Source organism: Terrapene carolina, unplaced genomic scaffold (assembly GCF_002925995.2).
Source record: "Terrapene carolina triunguis isolate 2854851 unplaced genomic scaffold, T_m_triunguis-2.0 Scaffold84, whole genome shotgun sequence".
NCBI lineage: Eukaryota > Metazoa > Chordata > Testudines > Emydidae > Terrapene > Terrapene triunguis.
The window spans coordinates 12,245,949-12,268,743 of record NW_020664435.1 but is presented as its reverse complement, the minus strand read 5'-3'; the positions used below and the strand labels follow the sequence as shown (position 1 = coordinate 12,268,743).

The window sequence follows — 22,795 nt, the reverse complement described above, 5'->3', positions numbered from 1 at the left end:
GAGAGGGGGAGGGAGCGGGTGGGAGAGAGAGAGAAGGGGGCGGCCAGGGCTACAGCAGGGGCACTGCCACGCGGCCCCTCCCGCTGCACCGCCTCCTGCCACGAGGGCTCCGCTCCGGTCGGCGGGGAGGGAAGGAAGAGGACTTGTTTCTGTGCTTTTCTAGATGTTTAAAAGTTGGGCGCCACAATCCTCAGCATTGCAACGCCTAAGTCTCTATGTGAATCTGGGCCCAGGTGCCTAAGAATGGGATCTACATAAATCAGAATGATGAGTGGGGAGCTGCCTAAGCTAGCCAATAGGAAATGCCAAAGAGGGGTGTGACCGAAGACCCATCTCTCTCAGGGAGTTAGGCACCTCTGTCTTGGCTGGAGAGAGGTGTCTGTAACAGATATGGCAATTTCCTGCAATATCCTTGAAAAACCTTATTCTGTTAAGTTTAAGTATCTTTGGGGTCCATTGTACTGAATGCAAAGTTTATGTATTATTGTGGGTTGGGATTATATGTAACTTCTCTAGTGGGAAATGTGATGTAAAGCTTGGATGATCAAAGGACAATATTGAACAATGTGCCAGACACAGACTTTTGGGACAATATATGTTAAGTGTTTTTCCTGAGAAATATCTAGGGGGAGATGAATGCAAATTCTCCACCTCAGGTTATACAAACCAGCAGCCTTTTGAAACTATGCCCTGAAGAGTGGGCCTTTGTCTGCTGATCACCTGTTACATGAGGCCAAGATCAAAGGCCCAAGCTGTATGAAGGAAAGACTGAACTCTTAATGGTTATTCTGGTTCCGAATCTGAGACAGTCATGAACCTGTAAGCAAGGGTAAAACCCAGAAAAAATGATGACATGGACTAGCACAGTAACTTTGAGGAGTACCCTATGGGGTACTTTCTTGAGAGAGTGCTTGTGTGTATGTGATGGGATTCCCCCCAGTCACCTTCTACAGAAGGAAAAAGCCCAATTAGAGACATGTTCCATGCCTGTGGGTGATTGGATAAAGATAAAGGACAAGCCAGTGCAGTGCAGAGGGAGCAGTCAAAAGGGGTGTTAGAGGTGCAGATAAGTGCAACACCATGTCCTGACTCAAGGAGGCACTACCATAGTGAGTAGGAACAGTCACAGGGTGCTCTAGTGGAGTGTACATAACTATTTAAAAGGGTATAGTAGTTCTTCTGAGTATGTTCCGCTGGTATCTGGGGCTGGGGTACAGCGCATCTGGCAGCAGCCACCTAGGTGCTACACTCTGCCCACCTCCCACTAGGCACTAATGGCTTTCATGTCCATAATATTGCTTGCACAATGCAGTTGAGAGTTCAGCTCTAGGAATTAGTTTGTCCAGGACTATTGCACTGTTTTCAGACCTCATTTTACATTGCCCATATGATTTATTAGCAGAAACCGTGTTAAAAGAATGACCCTGTCAAAGAAAGTTATTAGGTTGGTTTGACACGATTTATCCTTGACAAATCCATGCTGACTGTTACTTATCGCCTTATTATCTTCTAGATGTTCCCAAACTGATTGCTTAATTATTTGCTCCATTATCTTTCCGGGTACTAAAGTTAAGCTGACTGTAATTCCCTTGGTTGTCCTTATTTCCCTTTTTATACATGGGCATTATATTTGCCCTTTTCCAGTCCTCTGGAATCTCTTCCATCTTCCATGACTTTTCAAAGATAATTGATAATGGCAAGTTACCCTCCTCAGTCAGCTTCTTGAGTATTCGAGGATGTATTTCATAAGACCCTGGCGACTTGAAGACATCTAACTTGTCTACGTGATTTTTAACTTGTTCTTTCCCTATTTTAGCCTCTGATCCTACCTCATTTTCATTGGCATTCACTCTGTTAGACATCCAATCACTACTAACCTTTTTGCTGAAAACTGAAACAAAAAAGTCATTTAATACTTCTGCCATTTCCACATTTTCTGTTATTGTTTCTCCCCCCCTCCCCCATTGAGTAATGGGCCTACCCTGTCCTTGGTCTTCCTCTTGCTTCTAATGTATTTATAGAATGTTTTCTTGGTACCCTTTATGTCTCTAGCTAGTTTAATCTTGTTTTGTGCCTGGGCCTTTCTAATTTTGACCCTACATACTTGTGTTATTTGTTTATATTCATCCTTTGAAATTTGAGCTAGTTTCTACTTTGTGTAGGACTCTTTTTTGAGTTTCCGATAATTGAAGATCTCCTAGTTAAGCCAGGGTGGTCTCTTGCCATAATTCCTATCTTTCCTCTCAAGTCCCTTCCAGTCCTACGTTTCTATCATTCTATGAAAATGAAATTCCCGTAATATTTAATTCAAACTCTCCCCTCACCATGAATACTACAAACATCCCTTTAATCATATCTTCAGTCCTGAAATCTATGCCAGTAATCAGTGGATTTGAACACTGAGCTTTGATAACCTGAGACTCCAAGTTCCAAACAATTTTGTTCTAATTTATTATTAACATGCCACTAGAAAATGCCTTTGAAGTAGCAATATTCCGTATGATGCCAAGTACACAAAAAATCTGCTACTGCAGCAAACAAATTAATATTGATTATCCTACCCTGAGAAGAATGAGGAAAATAATTAAATTATAAAACTGCCAAGAATCCTTGCATAACATGTAATTACTTCCATGTTTTATATACTTATTTTCTTCACATGCATGCAAATAAGGCTGATGTTAGGATACAGAAAAGAATTGCACTATGTGGTGTATGTAGCTATGCAAATTGAGGGAGGTGTGAAGTTATATGCAGGGCTTTAAATGTAAGGCGTCTTCCTAATCATCTGCTCCTGGCGCAGGGGTATAAATCAAGTCGAAGTAGCAACCTATGCACATACAGTCTCTCTCCCATGCAGACTTGTGTTCATTCTTTCCTTTTAGTGATTTTCCTGAATATGAAATAAAAACTATGCAGATTGAAAGGATATGTTGGCTCTTTGTGTGTGGATAACATAACATGCCACTTAATATTTAATGTGTAACTGAAAGGGAATGTTTGGGACTAAAATACATGCCCAAAATGAGAGAGATGGGGAGAATAAGCATGAGTGACTGTAACATGGTGATTGAAAGGTTGATTGCTCTGGATAAATCCACTATATTTCAAATGAATACTAAATCCTACATTTGATATGTTCTACCTCTTAAAGACTAGCAAGCAGATTGCTCAGCAATGGGTGACAGTGAATGCCTTCTCTCTTTGCCATCAGGCAGAGATAGCTGAAGGGGCTAGGTGCTGATGGCTATCAGGACACTAGAGGCCCTAAGAATCAGAGTAGATTAATGATCAGCTCAGATTTACATGGGAAGCTGCAAGAGCACAGGAAGCACATAACTTTGTTTTCACACTAGAAGAATAAATCCTGGACAGAAAACATCATTAAGCTGTATTAACTCTGTAAATATGTACCATCACTTAAAGAAAGAAAACCTTATGAAATGTTGCAATTTTATGAACAGCAAATTGTTAAAAGCCTGGAAATTCTAAAACTCTGAAAAACCCAAATGTTTGAAAGTGCAGAATTGAGGAAGCCCCCCAAAATAAGCGTAACTCTGCCCCTACTTATGCACAAACATAAAACAAAACTTATACCCACACAGCAGCATGGGATTGAGTATGGCTCATATAATCAGTACTGAATAGTGAATACCATACTGTCCAGTATTTCAGGTACTAATATACACATCACTAACCCACTATATATGTACCAGCTACACAAGAAGAGACTATTCTCTATTTCCCCTTCCCACTTTGAGGAAGCAATGCAAACATCTCATCTTTTACATTCATATAAACACATGAAAGACTTGTCCAGTGCTCCGCCTGCGTTACCAATATAATTTGGTCACACCAGACTTGTGAAATTTTACAGCCATTTGAAACTTGTAGGATCCCAGTACCTGCAGACATTGTAAAAACGGGAATGCCCTTGCCATTTAACTATGAACAACCTATTATTTTATTGTTGTTTGTTTGTTAAGAACACAATGAAATTTGTTTCAGCTGTCCACAGCAACTGGCTGCAAGCTTCTTAAAACCCCAAGATTAACTGTGTGGTTCTTTCTAAAATGTTTAAATGTAATATTTCCCATTCCAACCATTCAAAAAGTCATGAAACTTGCTTAAAAATCATGATTTCTTTAAATTATAAATCTGGAATTTTTTTTATTTGCCTTCTGTTTTTTTAACTTTAAGGATACACTTGGATCATTTTTTTGCAATTTTTTCTCTGCAATCGCAAGGCTAGAAACTTACCTTTTTAAATAAATGAAAGCTGAGATTCTCATATATTTACGTGGTTCCAGGAGTCAGGGCTTCAGCACCAAATATTATAACACTGTAAATGAATTTGAGAAGTTTAAAGGAAAGCTCTGCTTTTTTCATCTCAGCTTGTAGCAACATAATCATTATTTAACATTTATATGGTGATAGTGCCTAAAGGCCACAACCTATTGTGCTAGGCACTGGGACAACCTATTGTGCTAGGCTGGGACAATCTCTGCCCCAAAGAACTTACAATCTAAAATAATATATTATGTAATGGCATTGATTTTCTTTTTTTAAACTAACATCAAAAAAAATTCTTCTCTTTCTTCTGGCAGCTGCCATCTTGCAGATCATAGAGCTAAGTATTTTATCTTATTAATCACTCCACACTCTTCTGGGAACACAACTTTCAGAAAGTGACATACCTCATATTGCACAGCTCCTGGGTTCTTCCTCTCCCAGACCTGAAACATCTCTCCTGTTGTTTGAACATGATTTTTAGCTGACCTCATCTCTAGATTCTGTATGGTCTGTATGTCAAGGAGGAGCCTCTGTCTCACATTGGCAAGGTACACAGAGAAGGTATACATTGAATTTTCCATCTGGACAGGACTGGGGGATTGGGAAGACTGGCTTTTCTGCCTCCAAGTGGAATAGCAGATGAGAGAATAGTTCTATCTCTTGACTGTATATGGAAAATAAGATGAGATAGGAGTAGTTTCTTTACCAGAGTAAAAGTTGACACATGGGAATGACATGGCAGTGGTTGTATAGAGAAGGCAGGAAGCACAATGCTCATATTTCTGACCCATACTTGAGAGGTGACCTAGGAAATGGTCTGTGGATGGTAGACAGTTTATGGGGGCTTTTTGCTTATATTAGAAATGTATACTATGGCGTGGTGGTATGTAAGAAAGTTCTGAGATTAGAGACTGATGCTAGGCAAGGAGTTAAGGTTTTTTGGACTGTGCAATATGGTATTTTACCCATGTACATTTTATTTACTAGACTGTGTGAACTGTATGAGCATTTTGAAATATCTATGTACAAATAACTTCCTCAATTGTTCAGTTCCATGGTTCTAAATGGCTAGGTTTACTTACCTGTTAGGATCTATGTGTTTCCACTTTAATTTTAACTGGCAACCTTTAATTTAAAAGTAGAAAAGATATTTGTGTGTTTGCAAACTGGACTACTTTACCTACCACTGAAATGCAGCTATCCCTAGAGAGACAGATGAGCAGCAGCTGTTCAGCACTACACAACATTTCAGTAAAGAACAGAGTCATGTTATAACTCCAATTTCCACCACCAGCACAGAATTATCTTGACCAGAGATATTACAGCAGCACGTTATAACAGTTTACCTGCTAAAAATATATATTACAAATAAAATAAATGCATTTTGTTAGATCAAATGGGAAAAAAAATCAACAATACTTCACCCACTCCCCTCTTCATTAATCCTTGCTTCTCCCTTCCTATGAAATTGAACAGTCTGCAAGTTGCTGGTGCCAGCTCTTTGCCAATTGCCTAGGACAGGTCTCTTCATTTACAGTTCATTTTGCTTTTCTGTAGCTGACATGCATTGTTATTTCAATGAAGGCTTTTTCACTCAGATTTTTTTCATGCAAATTGGTAACGATTCCCAGCTGAATTGAAGACATCACAATGTTTTCTATGAAATCCAGTAAAAAGAGCCATATTTTCTCATTAGACAATCTCTGAACTAACGGTGGCTAGGGATATTACTGGTTCTGTGGGTAAAAGTGGAAAAGGTGCACACAATGGTGATGCATCCAAAACATTGGCTACATACCAATTCTCCCCAAGATATGCTTTGGGCTATAGCACAGCTTTTAAAGCATAACTGAGATAGGGAAGGAGCCAAGATACAGCATACTAGTGTGTAACGGTGCTATGGGAGTGCATTCTGAAGTGGCAGATAGTATACAAAGAGCCAGCCTCCAGCCACTAGAGGATGCTACATCATATCTTCTTGTTTAATGGGACATCACTCATTTTAGTCCCACAGCTATCTACATTCCATATTAATTTGGTGTCCCTCATTTTTATTGTTGAAAATTATTTACATCAGAAACAAAGACTCATGAAACAGCTGTAACTTATAACAAAGGGGTTATTTAGACGAAAGGAATAATCCGGTAGCATTTTAAATGTCCTGCAGGAATACTTTTTTGTGTCCCTCATTTAGGATCAGTCAGTATTGCAAACCCCAAGTGTTAACACATCATTATTCAGGCCCCAAAAATCATAAGATTGGCTTAAAAGTCATGAGACTGTTAAAATAATATATTTTGGATTCTTTTTATTTGCTGTCTGGTTCCTGAACCTTTAAGGTACACTCAGTGTATGTTTTCAGGCTTTTTTCTAAAACTATAAGGGCTAGAAATATACATTTTAAAAAACTGAAGCAGAGATTCTCATATAATCACTTGCCTCCAGGAGCTGAGGCTTTAAGAAAATTACCAAATATCACACTCTCATTATAAAATTGTGATTTTGTCCCGTATTTGGGCTTTGCCAGGTAGAAAGGCACACAATTCCACGGGACGTGCAGTTGATAGTCTCAGCCCGTTTCCTATTCTCATCTCACAAAAACAAATGCCTTAGGCCTGGTCTACACTACGGGATTAATTCGGATTTAGCAGCGTTAATTCGAATTAACCCTTCACCCGTCCACACAACAGAGCCATTTAGTTCGAATTAAAGGGCGCTTTAAATCGATTTCTGTACTCCACCTCGACGAGCGGAGTAGCGCCAAAATCGATTTTGTTAATTCGAATTAGGGTTAATGTGGCCGCACACCACCGAATTAATGTGGTTAAAATAAATGGGGTAGTGTGGCCGCACACCACCGAATTAATGTGATTAAAAACCGAATTAATGTGCTTAGTGTGGCCGCGCACAATCGAATTTATACAACCTGTTTCCCAAATTCGAATTATCTAAATTCGGATTAATCCCGTAGTGTAGACATACCCCTAGTCAGCACCAACTAGCACCCTTGTTAGGAGTATCAGCAAAGAGGCCACAGAGACTCAGCTACCCTTTCAGCCCCATAGGTGGTCCTTCCAGATCAGGGTTGCAGCACATTAGTACCCACTGGTGGAAAAGCTTGCACTATTGCTGCCCATGCAATATCTGATTTATGGACTCCAGTCTCCAGGTTTGATAATTCAGTACATTTTGCCAGCACTAAAATGACTAAAGACATAAATATTTATTACAAATAAAAATACCTATATATTCCAGAGTCAAGATGTTATTATGCAAACACATTTAGCATTCAATATATCATGTGCATTCAACCCTTTGTTCAATTCATTTTATTATACAGGATATTCCCCGCTTAATAAGGATATTCTAAACTAGAATCATGTGTGCTTCTTGATTTGTTTTCCAAAACAGCATTTGCCTCCTTCTAGTGCACCTCTAACAGTTCCATGCAAAGTTTTGATTTGATAGGACAAGAACAGTGAGGGCATTAGGACCAAGAGAAAGACACACACATTGCTTTGTATTATGTCTGGCAAAGGGTTCCTTGACTGAGTGCTATAGTTATGTGTGAAAGAAAGTCAGGGACTGACTAGTTCTCATCTGTTGATCACAGTTAACTTGAAGCGTCAAAACAGGGGAAGCTGTCAGATCTGCTTGCAAAGATAATATCACTCCAGCCCAGACAGCAATTGGAAACTTTGCAGTGGCAGGAAATATTCTGGAAGGAAACTATAAAAAATGGAATTTATTTTTACTTTTTCTCAGAATTAAAAACGAAAATCAAAACTTCAACTTCAACTCAATGAGCTTTTTGGTCAACTAAATACATTAGTTCATAGACAAGCTAGGATTCTGTATAACAAAGGATCTCCTTTATCTAATTGGATCTATGTTATCTCTTATAAGTAGGTATTTTTGATTTTGTCTACAAATATACGGGAAAGAATGAATCAACATCAGTGAAATGTGAGGGGGAGGGGGGAGCCTCTCAGCAGACAGTAATGACCAGTTTTTTGCTGCAAAGAAACCAGAGAGCTGGGCTATAAGAAATATCCAAGTGATATTTAGCATGACCATCTGTATTGTTTTGTCACCAACAGTATGCTCTTGAAGAAGAGGTGCAGATATGGATCACGTAAGCTTCAGTTTCTCTTGTTGTTGCTGATGCTGGGTTTTTTGTTACTGATGGTTACAATCCTGAATCCACCATTCCGGGACCTGAACAAAGAGGGGACATCCCAGCCATTAAAGTTCAGTCCCAGAGAAGGGTATCAGCTGGACTTTCCAGAAACCCAAGAAATGTTGGAGACTCAGGAGGAGAGCCAGCAGTACTACCCCATGGTGGGGTTATCCCCTTTCATTTCCCTCCGGGAGGACGAGCTGCTAGTGGCCATTGTGTCACCCACAGCCAGGAGAAACCACAGCAAGGCTAGAAAAGGATACCGAATGGTGAAGCAGCAGAGCAAAAGGCAGGAAGAAAAGACTGATGTCAAACCAAGGGGAAACCAAGAGTCCCAGCTCATGTCCTTTCCCCTGCAGGATGCAGAAGAGGCTGCTGGGGGTGAGCAATTGGCAATCCTTGGCCTGGAAACTCATGGCTTTAATGAAGCGCTCAGTGAGCGGATTTCTCTGCGCAGGGAGCTGCCTGAGGTGCGGCATCCTTTGTAAGTAAAACATCCTAATTATTTCCTGTGAGAAACCTGACCCCTCCCAACTGTCCCTCTAAAAAACCTTTCCCTTGACCCCTGAGAAACCTGTCCCCTTTCTATCACATCATCTCCCTCAATTGGAGCAACCAGCCCTCCTCCCCAAAAGGAAATGTATCCGTTCCCCCAAATCCATGTCCCTTTCCCAAACTCCATGCTACAAGCTGGGACCCTGAAACACGGATCAGAAATTGGAGCTTAAACTAGCAAGACTCATCCTAGTTAGACAAAGCACACTCCTCTTCCGTCTCCTTAAATAACTTAGAGTACAACAGCTTTCATTCCATTATATCATCCCCTGGGGATATTGAGAGCACAGCAAATGCTATAACAGGAGCCATGAGAGACACTTGTCCCATTTTCTACCTTTCTTAAATACTATAATTGTTTTCTTAAAACAATACTCTCAGCCTCAAGTCGAAAACACCAAGTGACTTTGGGGGGGCTTGAGAATTGTGTGTCCAGTAAAAGAACTATAGGGAGTTATAGAAACTAGTGGGGGGTGGGGGGATGGAAAGAAGAATGACTGCAATGTACCAGAGAGACAAGGTAGGTGAGGTAATATCTTTTATTGGACTAATGTACCAGTCACTCTGGGTGTTCCAGTCCCAGCAGAGGGGGACGAACAAGTGTACAATGAATTAGTGTACAAGGCTATGTTATTGTAAAACTCTTTTGCTCCTTGTTTATGTACCGCTCCTGCCCTTTCACTTTCACTGGCAGAGGCAATCGTCCTACTTCACCCAGGTAGCCAACAAGTTCTGACTTTTCAACCTGTGAGTGCACTTATTTATTAGCCTGCTCATTTAATGAGGAGTATGGCGGCCTCTGCTGGCACGTATCAGAATGGAAAAATGTTGCAGTTGTCTGCTTTATTTAACAGGTACCAGGGCCAGTCAGTGCTATTTAGCCATCTGTTGGAGTGTGAGAACTACGGGGCTAATTGGTCTGTTGCGAAGGCAAGCCACACAGATGAATTGTGCTAGCCATAAGATGCCAATATAAGGGCCTTATTTATGCTTGTTTAGGTGTCTTTTGTTAAATAATCACATATACTTAAACTTATTTATTTACTGTATTCTATTCAGCTGATGTTGTCCTTTGTTCTCAGAGTGCTTCATATGTAGGCAATGGCCCAGATTCTGTTCTGAGTTTCACTTGTGCGAGGCCACTGACTGCTTGGGACTGAAATAAGCAAAACAACTTGGGCCAAATTCAGCACTGAGTTACCCCTGTGTATAGTTATTGTGGGCTTCCTTGGGTGTCACCGTGGGCAGAATCTTGATCTAAAATGACTCAGCTCCCTGACTGCTGAATATTTTGTAGTGCACTTGATGTGAACTTGCCAGGGCATTTGATGCATGTCCAAAGGGGTATAAAAGTGTTGATCTGTTGGGTGTCCATTGCCACTCAGTTAGTAAAGCGATAACATTATTTTCTATTATATTCTGTATTCTCAAGTGGATGGTTTTGTGTATTCCCTGCAGGAGCTGATGATACCACTAACATTGGGGAAAGGGCAGAGAATAACAGAAAATCTCTGGGCCTCCTACACTTCGTCTTATTTGTTTAGATTGTAAACTCTCCTCTTTATGTTGTGGTATTCATATAACCCTCATCCACATAGTATCTGAATACCTTCCAGTCATTAATTAATTTTATCTCACAACACCCCTGAGAGGTAGGGAAGGACTATTCCCATTTTACACATGGGGGAACTGAGGCACAGGGTAAATTACAGGGCTATGGCCTGCTAAGAAGATCTAGTGAAAAGTTCACTGGTGGTTAGTCTGTGCATCAGTTGGTCTTGATGAGTGAGGTTCTACCTGGTACCTAGCCAAGTAGGTAGTGGAGGACAGAGAGAGCATCAAGCCCCCTTCCTGCATGGATTCCTTAAGGCAGAATAGCAGCTCCGGAACTCACTCCTACTCCCATTATCATCTGGGGGGTGAGACTCCAGAATGTGGTGGGGGAAGGGAGAGAAAGCAGGTAGAGCCATGGATCTGCCCCCCTCTGATCTGGCTAGCCACGTGAGATGGGTTATGTAGCAAGTCCTAGAGGGATATAGCAGCTTCCATGCTCCCCGGAGCAATGGGGGAGCTCTGAGAGGGATCCTGCCTTTCTGAGGCAGACTATCTCTGATGCATCCCCTTTGAGTAGTGCAGAATGCCAAAAAGACATGATCTGGCCCTAGGCAAGCAACAGGTTTCACATAACATCTTTTGCAGTGGTCATTTTCTCATGGCTAGAGACAAATGTTGGTCCATGTTTGAAGAGACAAACTTCAAGACTTGGGGGATGTTTTCCATATTTGCTAACAGTGTTTGATATACATTATCTTTAATTTGTTTTTATTTCAGCTGAGTTACACTGGAGGAAAACTAGAGCAATGCAGGGGTGAATCAGGCCCTCTATAATTACCCAACCAAAACCAGCTAGAAGTATTCCAGAGAGTTATTTCTATAACATCCCACTTCGTTGCAGCCTGTCTGAAGTTAGGTGGTATACTGTTGTGGTAGGGACCATACCTACTTATTGTGAGGCACCGAACACATACTTGCATGCTGCAAAATAATAATGATAAACCCCCACTTCTATATATTTCATCTACTAATAAATCAGCATTAAGATATATGGAGTTTGTCATAGAACATACTCTTAGAAGTGCTGTCCCTTAGAGCTGACAGCAAACCATAGCATTGTCCTTTGCATTAAAACAGTGCACTGGAACAACTAAATTCTTTTTATTTAAAGATTACATAGCTCACACACAACAGAAATCAGTGCCTGCTGTTCACTGCAGCCTGCCACTCATGTGCTGTCCATAAAGTCCTGGACCGGACCATCCAATGTGGAGGGTGGCCCCTTTGACCTCTGCAGCCACACTCCACAACCTTACACATCAAGCATTGCTCCCTACAACCACTGTCTTTCCTGCTTATCCCTGGTGGATGTCGTTGGTACTTTTCAAAACATGTATGAATAGAAGTCCTGGATCTCTGCCAACATGAGCTCCACCCACTCACTAAAACTTATTAATAGAACAAAATCATACCTCATGTAATCCCATTTACTTTTCTGGCTGGGGAGAGAACATGGCCAGGTGACCACGCCTAACCCCTGGGAATCCTCCATAATGGGGCCAATTGTACTTTAATGCTATTCTCGTTTACCAGGATCCTGAAGGTACAAATGCTCAACACCCTTCCATTATCATCCCCCAGGGGTGTATTTGCCACCTTTGAGAACACCTGCTTTCAGCTTGCCCAGGTGCAGTTAGCATCCCCCTGGACAGTGGGGGTGAGTCAAGCCTGTCATCTTTACTTTATGACAAGGCCTTGTCCACAAACCACGGTTCTTCTCTCTTGGGATTAAATGTCAAATATTATGTACCCAGGCAAATGCAAACATACAAAATGTCTAAAAGGTTTTAAATTACCTCACAAAACTACAGCTCCCATTGAAGTGCTGCTGGGAATTGAATCTCAATAAGACATTTTTCTGGAGCCGAGTAGGAGTCTCCTTTGGCAGTGCCTTTGCCTTGTCTGAATTCATGTAGTGTTGACCACAATTCAGTATTGTTCACCGGTAAGATTAGACCCCTCTGTCCCTTATCAGTCATGACCTTTACTTGTTTGAAATGATCAGCCAGTCATGGGCCTCTTCTTGATAGTCTGTGCAGCTGCCCCAAAGTATAGAAAAGGAGTTTCATGTGCCAACAGCCCCTCTCATTTAACTGAAGACTAGTTATCTGTATTTTGATTCCTTGCCAATCACCATGGCAACTGAATGCCGCATCAGCTAGGCTTCATAGTCTAGAGCAGTCATTTTCAACCCTTTTCCAATCAACACCCCCCAAAATAGTATCAACTTTCTTGCCATGACAACACTACTAGTTGCAAAGCATTATGGGATTGTGGCAAAAATCCACAGTTGGTTATGGCAGTATTTGTTGCTCGTGGTTCAGAGGCTGCATCAGTTTCTTGCTTTCCCTTCCCTGTCTCTGGATACAATTGTTAAATCAGATACTTCTGCTTGGAAACACAAATTGCCCCCTTCAAGACACTGGGTTTATCCCTTTTCTCCTGTCTTAAGTGAAAACACAAAGATATTTAAAAAAAAACCTGGGCCAGATTGATCCCATTTCCTTTAATGAAGTTACACCATAGATTAATTTGGCCCAACAATTGGCCTTGAGTAGTTTGCAGAGCAATAGAACTATATAATTTCCATATAATCTTTATGTAATGCTGTGGTGCTTCCACTGAGGATTTCTTTCTATTAGAGATTAAATTAGCTAGACAGATTAAAGGGAGTCTACATGGAAAACTGAATATTTTAGGCCAATTTTTCACACTTAGGTAAAACAAGTGCACATGGAAAATGTATGCAGACACACACTATCTGTAAAATATGTATTTGTGAACCCATGTTGGATAACTATGTTGCTACCAGTTAGTGTGTGTAATCATCCACTTTCTATGAGACAAAATCAGCTTGTGTGTGCAATGGATGCATGAGTACTTTTGTCCATCCACACGTTGCATCCATTCTTGGAAATGTGTCCAATGCCTCATAAGCGTTCATTAAAATGTTTGTGGTCCCTAAATACTCAGAGTTGTGTGAGGATGTAGCCACCTAAGTCCCACTAACTGTAATGCTAGATGTGTGACTTCCATGAGTGAAATTCTGGCCTCATTGAAGTCAATGGCAAAACTCCCATTAACTTCAATGGCATCAGGAATATATCCCATGTAACCCCATGTGGGAATGCCACACCAGATCAGAACAGTGAGCCTAGGTCAGAAATCCTGTCTCTGAAACTGGCCAGTACCAAAAACCTGAAAGGAAGGAGCAAGAAATCTTGAAGTAGACAATTATGGAAACCTGCCCACTCAGGGAGTTTCTGCTTAACCCCCATCCATCAATGGATAGCTTATGCCCTGAAGCATAACCCTTTTGGAATTTATACCCTTTTTAGAAAAAAATATATATTAAACCTATGTAATGTAACTATAAATGTTTTCATTATACATATAAACGTTTGATCTTTCTTTGATCATACTAAGTTTCAATAATATCATGTGGCAATGAGTTACACAGGCTTATTATGCATTGTGTAAGTTAGTAGTATCCATTTAAAAGTTGTTGCTTTTCAATTTCTTTGGCTGTTCCTTGTTCTTGCACCAGACTGATCTCCTCTATAGCATTAATTAATTAATTTCTATCTTAGTCCTTATTTGCCACATCTTTAAATCTTTAAAGTCTTTCCATGCTTCCAATCCTCTTTGTTTGTCTGGACCTTTTCTATTTCAGCTCTGTCTTTTTCAAAGTAGGATGACCAGAACCAAGCACAATGTTCCAGGTGAGGGCAAACTATTGTTTTCTATAATGCCATTATAATATTTTCACTGTTATTCTCTATCCCATTCATTAGACATCCTAACATTTTGTTTGCCTTTTTAACCATCACTTCACCCTGAGCAAAGATTTTGAGCTGTCTGCAATGAAGTAAGGATAGATTGTGACTTTCAGCCTCAGAGAAATGGATGTGTTCATAATAATAAGTAAACAAAAAAAAAAAGTGTTGCAACCTTCCATACTGTGCTGCTCTCATTCTATCATATACAGCTGTCTGCAACAGGACTATGACCCCAACCTTCCTACTGCTAGTGTCATCATCTGTTTCCACGATGAAGCCTGGTCTACTCTCTTGAGAACTGTGCACAGTGTTATGGACACAGCCCCAAGGGCCTCTCTGAAGGAAATTATCCTTGTCGATGACCTCAGTCAACAAGGTAGCTCCCTTTTGCTCTCCCTAAATTCTATTTTCAAGCTCTTGGAAGGAAGTTGTAATACTGCATGGCAGGGCTGGGAAGAATGGAACTACAAGGACCCTCCAAAATCAAGCTAAATATAGAGAAAACTGGTTGCCAAATTTTACTTTTCCTCCCCTATAATTCAGCTTCAACCTAAGTTTGAAAGTGTTTATTTTTTTCCTGTCATTTCCAATAGTTTTAAAGTCTTTATTTTTAAACACAGTTCACCAAACAGATTGCTCTGCATGACTGCCCTGTCGTAGTCATTACCTCCCACTCCACCAATCTTTGTGTCAACCACAAATTTTAATCACCAGTGATTTTATATTTACTTTCAGATCAGTGATAAAGGTGTTGAATAATGGTGGACCTCAAACTAATCTCTCCACTGAAATCACCCCAATTTGATGATGATTCCCCATTTAAAACTACTTTTTGAAATGCCTCAGTTAGCCAGTTCTCAATCCATTTAATGTGTGATTTTTAAATATTGGATAGTGCTAATTTTTTGAATGAAAATGGCATGTGGTACTAAGTCAAACACTTTACAAAAGTCTAAGTATATTACATCCATGCAGTTACCATTATCAACCTAATTTATAATCTCAAAGAATGAAATCAAGTTAGTTTGACAGGACCTATTTTCCATAAAACCATGTTGATTAATAAGGGATGGGAATATGATTAATGACAATCAGCTTTTCCATTATTTTTCCTAGGACTGATATCAGGCTAACTGTCCTATAGTTAACCAAGTCATCTTATTTGCCATTTCTGAATATTGGCACAACCGTAGCATTCTTCCAGTCTTTTGGAATTTTCCCATTAATCCAAGATTTATTAAAAACTAATATTAGTGGCCCAGAGATCTCCTCAATCAGCTTTTTTAAAATCCTTGGGGTGCAAGTAATCTGGGCCTGCTGATTTAAAGATGTTTATCCCTAGTAGATGCTGCTTAAAGACTCCTTCGTTATCAATGGAGTGGAAAGTACTGCCCCATCCTCATGTGACACAAAGTGCATCATCCAGCTTCTTTCCAAATGCAGAACAATTTTTTCCCAATGAAAGCTGAGATTCTTACAGAATTCCAGGAGCTGCAACTTTAAGAAAAAGAGCAAATGTCATTAGACTTGTGATAATTTGGGAAAGCTGGTGGTAACCAAAAGAGGGCTGAGGGGAGATATGATTACTCTCTATAAATATATCAGAGGAATAAATACCAGGGAGGGAGAGGAATTATTTAAGCTCAGTACCAATGTGGACACAAGAACAAATGGATACAAACTGGACATCAGGAAGTTTAGACTTGAAATTAGATGAAGGTTTCTAACCATCAGAGGAGTGAAGTTCTGGAATAGCTTTCCAAGGGAAGCAGTGGAGGCAAAAGACATATCTGGCTTCAAGACTAAGCTTGATAAATTAATGGAAGGATGGTATGATGGGATAGCCTAATTTTGGCAATTAATTGATCTTTGACTATTAGGGGTAAATATGCCCAATGGTCTGTGATAGGACACTAGATAGGGTGGGATCTGAGTTACTACAGAGAATTCTTTCCTGGGTGTCTGGCTGGTGAGTCTTGCCCACATGCTCACGATTTAACTGATCGCCATATTTGGGGTCGGGAAGGGATTTTCCTCCAGGGCAGATTGGCAGAGGCCCTGGGGGGGGTTTCACCTTCCTCTGCAGCACGGGGCATGGGTCACTTGCTGGAGGATTCTTTGCACCTTGAAGTCTTTAAACCATGATTTGAGGACTTCATTGGCTCAGACACAGGTTTGATACAGGAGTGGGTGGGTGAGATTCTGTGGCCTGCATTGTGCAGGAGGTCAGACTAGATGATCATAATGGTCCCTTCTGACCTTCAAGTCTATGATTCTATGAACACTCAGAGATGACCTGTACTTGCTGACAGTGGGGCGGGCAGAGGGAGAGCAGTGGCTTTAGCAAATGTTACTGAGCATGCTCAGTCCATGTGAACATGCTCAGTACAAGCCAAGTAACAAATCTGGGGGGCATATGACCCGTGTTTCTCCCCCCCTCCCCATGCATCGTTTCTGATAACACTGGGCAGCACCCTTCTGCGTGCATGGAGGTCTTCTTCCATAGATTGCTTCTGGGGCAACATGGATTCTTCACTGCTAGCACATTATACTCTCACCTCAGAGTTTGCTCTTCCAGTCTATAGTTAAAGGACACATAAGTAGGGAAATGTAAGGGAAGGTCACATTACTCCTGGCTTGTCCCTATTGAAAACAGAGGACTTCAGTCTCCACAACTGTGTTAGTCCAGCATCTGCTACAAGTTCTAAATTCACTTCATTTTGCTTCTGTTTTTAAACCAACACCACATTAAAAATAAAGTGCTAGACTGTGCCCTTAGCGTATAAGTTGGTGGTTAAGATTCACTGCCCAAGGAGTAGCCTCAAGAAGAACTGTGACTGAGAAAGTCACCATTCCTTCCCACTCTCCCCTTTCACAATGATGTCACGTGTACTGCACTCCTTTCCAGGGGCCTGCACACGCCTTCCAGTATGCCCAGCCAGTTCCCCTGGCTGACTTGTGGGGAGGCAAAAGCATGGTTCCATCATTCCATACCCAATTTCCTCACAGCAGCGAGGGTGGGGGAGGGAAGGGGTGGCACAGCACAGCCCCCATGCCCAGCACTGCAAGCTAGAAAGGTCTGACATAGCTAAATAGGAGTTGGAGATGAGGCTTTGCTCCCCTTTACTCCCTGCATGGCTGAGAAGGCCGAATGCAAAGCTAGCCCAGAAATCATTTTTCTAGCTGGGGAGTACCATTTTTGCCACAAACAGGGTGTTTTTTTTTTTTTTTTTTGAGTGGCAGATTGAATCAGCGCTAAAATCTGAATGATTATTGTATTTATTGCAGGGCATCTGAAGTCAACCCTGAGTGAATACATCTCCAAGCTGGATGGTGTGAAATTGATCAGGAGCAACAAGAGGCTCGGGGTCATCCGGGGTCGTATGTTGGGAGCTGCACGGGCAACTGGGGATGTGCTGGTCTTCATGGACTCCCACTGTGAGTGTCACACAGGCTGGTTAGAACCCCTGTTGGGCAGACTAGCCACTGAGAGGTAAATATCGCTTTGGGCTTAGTGTACAAAATGTTTAGATGCTTGTTAGAAGGGAGTGGGTCACCATGAAGAGCTATGATCCTTGAACTATTTATATTGTTCATAATGCACAAGTTTATACTAATTCCTGGTAACAGGACAACACTCGTGATCTCTTAAAATTCATTTTTATCTTGGGTTTTCATGGCCTCTTCATCGCTTTATCCATACTGTGTTATTTTACTTTTACTCCATGTGCATTAACCTGAAATTTAGGGAACTAGACAGATCAGGCATTTAATAAGACACACTACCAAACCCTTTCTCTCTAGAGCTGCCTCAAGGGAATACAGCTCTCTAGAGCTGCCTCGAGGGAATACAGCTCCATTAGCATTGGAGCATATTGTGGCCAACATGAAATGAGTTGGCAATCCCAGATAGCAAGCAACAGACGACAAGCATCCATCAGAGAAACCACTACAACAGTTGGCATTATTTGCCGCACTTGTTGGCAGTCCCAGTAGTGAGGCCAAGGATTGAATAGGCCCAGAGACTGGATTACCTTCTCCTCCTGTGAGCTGCTCCTGTCAGGTCACAGCTGATGAACATTGACAGGGCAGGGTGGGAAGGGCTGCACTGCTTTCTCCCACATTGTACCTGCGGCTGTTCCATGGAAAAATAGAAGGCTTTTCAGGCTGCCTAAATCCTAGCTATTTCACCCACATTAAGTTCACAAAGACAAACAGAGATAATGCATGGCTGTGCTCAGCATTCAGCAATCACTAAGCATCACAAAGAGGTTAGGGTACGAAAGTGTTTCAAGAATCATATGCAGTAAGTACATACTCTTTAATAAAGAAAGAATTCTGAAGCCACTGAAAAGTAAATGTTTGAACATTAAATTCTGTAACATTAACAGTAAACTAAGGCTGTTTGTAATACAATGAATTGCTGAGGGGGTGAGGGTGTATTTTGAAAAGAAAAGTATAATGCCTCCTTTAAAACACTTACTAGCTCAGTAAGTAACCATAGTAAGAAGCTGTAAACAACGTTGTTCCCAGGCAATGAAATGAGCTGCTTTTACTGCTGACAATGGCTGCTTTTAAATTCATTCATGTTCGCTTTTAGAGATGATTGCATTGTTCAAATGCAAAATGAAAGATGCTGCAAGTATGTGGAATACAATACTGTTCTAGGATTCCATGTCTGCCCTTTTCTAAAAGGGTTTCCCAGTGAAAGCAGATTGCTTTGTCGTCTGGATTATTTGTGGCCCATGCTGCTGAAGCTTTATTGCTATTGTGACTCAAGCGGGCTTTGATCTAGTATCCAATGTCTGCACGTGCTGCAATCCTATCTCCTGATTGCAATGTAGACGTACCCTAAAAGAGCTATAGAAAGCCTTAAAGGAGAGTCACAGTGACGCACTGCTCCATGGAAACTTTTTACATGCCCCTTCACAGGGGAATTACAAGAGCAGGAGAGGAGGCATGGCCCATGGATCCAATGGCACAAATTTATGCCACACTGATTCACTGGCTAAAATTCACCATGGCAAGAGAGTGAGGAAGCTACCAATGCTACTGTCATCCTGAGGCTTCCATAGTGGTCATGTAGCAGCTTCACTGGTGCCTTGTGACCCATGGGAAAGGCTTCTGACCCCTGCAGCACACACCAACAACCCTTGTGCAGAGCCAATGTGCTGATTGTTTACTCCTGTTTTGCACAGGGAGCCAGGATTTAGTCCTGAGTAAAGGCTTCAGGATTTCTGGCCCATGAATAGAAATGTAGCCTGATTTGGAAAACAGTGGAAGCCCAAATCATCCCTTTCTAAATACCATAGCAGAAGTGTTCCTACTCCAAGCAAGGGAGCATTGTGTAGTAGTTAAGACACAGGGCTGTCAATCAAGAGAGCTGGGTTCTAGTCTTGGTTCTGCATTGACTTGCTAAGACATTTGGCAAATTATTAACCTCACTATGTCTCACTTTTCCCATCTGTAAAATGATGCTAATGTCATCTATCTGATGGTGATGGTGAAGGGGAGGAAGGAGTTACATCATTATTTTTCATAAAGTCTTTGAGATGCTTGGATGGAAGATGCTATGGAAGTGCAAGGCATTAGTATAATAAACTTGAATTAATTAAGCAGGTGAGGAACTAGGAAACTGAATCCATATTCAACTCCTTATACAATAGTGAAGCAGAAAACAAAGTTTCACTGACTCACGAAACACCCACCTCTCTTCCTCATTGTGCACTAATTAAGTTGTCACTCACTCAAGCTGTAAAAGAAAGTGCTTTAGCGTAGGAGAGCACTTCATCAACTACAGAAAGTGACTCAGCAACTGCCCAAGTTATATACAGCCTTTCTGATGTCTGAACCTTTACATGAGTTCCAACCAATAACAATCCAGTGCTGTCCCAGATCTAATGTTAAAAAGGGAAAGAAAGAACAAAACAAATTTTATTTTTATATATTCAGACTAACTTACTACAGGGAGACAAATGTGGTATTAATGTCATATACAACATGAAGGCAGAATCAGGTACTTTATCTACACAGACAGCTTCAACTCTAGTTCAGTTATTCCTTTTGAAATACAAAATACAGGCTTCAGGCAACAGCATCATACTTTTGGTCTTCTATTTCTGATATCAATGAAATAGTCATAAGCAAACAATTTCAGATGTTTGTGAAAATCATGCAGTCCCCAGATTCAAAGTACATTCGTGAATCAATAATGTTGCAAAAGTAAGTTTGAAGAATAAGCAGCAGAAAGATGGTTTAATAATACTTTGCACTTACAGTAGAACCTCAGAGTTATGAACACCTCGGGAATGGACGTTGTTCATAACTGAACAAAACATTATAGTTGTTCTTTCAAAAGTTTACAACTGAACATTGACTTAATACAGCTTCGAAACTTTACTATGAATGCAGGTCTCCCGAATTGCATTTATTATCTTAACGCAGTAGGAGCTGGTGAAAATAGTGCAGGTAATGCACAGATTACCTAATGCAGGTAAGCACAGATTCCTTGTCATATAAAATACTGACTAATTACATGGTAATCCCAAACCAGCTCACTTTCTGCACTGGGGTTTTAGACACCAGTGCGACTATGCTGTTCTAGCTGCTCTGGTGCAACTGAACAAGTTTCAAATCAGGAGCAAATCACAGTTTATGCCGGTGCAATACTTCTTGTATCTACACCAGTTGATAAAACCTCAGAGTAAGACAAGGCCTCGGTCTCTTATGGAAAAGACCTGTACAATTCAACAGGGATGAAACCAGTAGGTTTGTATAGAAATTATTCTAAAAAAAGACATATGGAATTAAAACCTTTTCTGTAGACTTTTTAACCATTAAAATAGAGAATATTGATAGGTTCCCATTCTCCAAGACTCCATGAGGATGGATGGCAGACCCCTAAGAAATACTTAGGTGGTCCAGGAAGTGGAGCTGATGAATCAGGCCAATTGTTTTCAAAAGTGCCCGCTAACTTTAGGATGCCTCACCTTGGACACCTAGGGCCTGATTTTCAGACCTGCTGTGCACCTGCAGTTCCCACTGACTTGTAGGCAGTATGTAATTAATAGAATTATGCAGGATATCAATGTTAACCTTATTTCTTGGGGGAAATGCCATGGGATCTTTAACTAAGACAAGTATATTTGTTTAATCCAAGATAAACTAATTTCCACAGTACAGTGCCCTCAGGTAGCATGCTGGTAACTCTGCTACCCCACACAAATGCCAACGTCATGCTGCCTAGTGCCTGCCTACATTTCCCTAAAGATTTAGCTAGGTGTGTCATTTTCCAGTTCCTGTCCTCAGATGTTGGGTAGTGTTACTGTGTGCCACTGAATTCCATCCCAGAGGGAGCTACATTTCAGTGGGGATCATCAAAGTGCTCCTTATAGGTAAGTTTCAATAGGAGAATGTTAGGCAAGCTAAACTATAGGTGTGACTGCCAGCTCCGTCTATGAATGTAAAATATTATTTGCTGATTACATAGTTCTTCTCCCCAAGGATTTCACAAATACCCATTTGAGGCAGATAAACACTGTTATTCCCATTTTGCAGATGAGGAAGTAGGGAAGTGAAGTGAATTTTTCTAAGGAAGCCTGTGGCAGAGCTAGGAATGGAACCCAGAGCTCCTGAGTCACCAGCCTATGGCTTACTGGGAAGAACATCCTGCCTAAGGTTATGTAGTCCTTTGGAATACCTTGTGATAAAAGGTGCTAGAGAAAGGAAAGATTATTATAGAATCTTTCCATCCTTATTGAAAAAGAATCACTGTACACCTTATTGGATTACTGAATTCACTTAGCAGGAGTACTTGACTACTTTGTGTTATTTTTTGGTTTTCGGGCTTTAGTTGATAACCGTATCAAAATTCTTTTCCCAGAAACTACAAAATCTTCCTAAAATAATTACCATGTGCACACACCCTCAAGTAAGACTTGTTTAGGATGAATTATTTGAACGATAAATATAGATTTACTGTGAAACAGTGCAGCAGTGAAAAGATAGGAGACAAAGGGTTAGAATAATGAGAATATTGTGAGTTTTCATCATTGAGAGAGGTAAATAGTGGAGTCCACCAAGGATCTGTACTGGCACAAGTGCTATTCAACATATTCATAAATGATCTGGAAAAGGGGATAAACAGTGAGGTGGCAAAGTTTGCAGATGATACAAAATTACTCAAGATAGTTAAGTCCAAAGCTAACAAAACTAGGTGACTGGGCAACAAAATGGCAGATTAAATTTAATGTTGATAAATGCAAAGTAATGCACATTGAAAAGTATAATCCCAAATTATGTATACATACAAAATGATGGGGTCTAAATTAAGCTGTTGCCACTCAAGAAAGAGATCTTGGAGTCATTGTGGATA

At 40.8% G+C, this 22,795-nt stretch overlaps 1 protein-coding gene across 1 annotated transcript in view; it reads left to right on the top strand.

The window, feature by feature from the left end:
- Nucleotides 1-8,137: 8,137 nt before the first annotated feature.
- GALNT15 (polypeptide N-acetylgalactosaminyltransferase 15) overlaps nucleotides 8,138-22,795 on the top strand; it is a 34,147-nt gene continuing 19,489 nt past the window's right edge. The window contains exons 1-3 of the mRNA XM_024209589.3: nucleotides 8,138-8,957; nucleotides 14,631-14,797; nucleotides 17,710-17,914. Of these exons, the coding sequence (XP_024065357.2) occupies nucleotides 8,395-8,957; nucleotides 14,631-14,797; nucleotides 17,710-17,914 (935 nt within the window). The 5' untranslated portion in view covers nucleotides 8,138-8,394. The remainder of the gene's footprint in view (nucleotides 8,958-14,630; nucleotides 14,798-17,709; nucleotides 17,915-22,795) is intronic.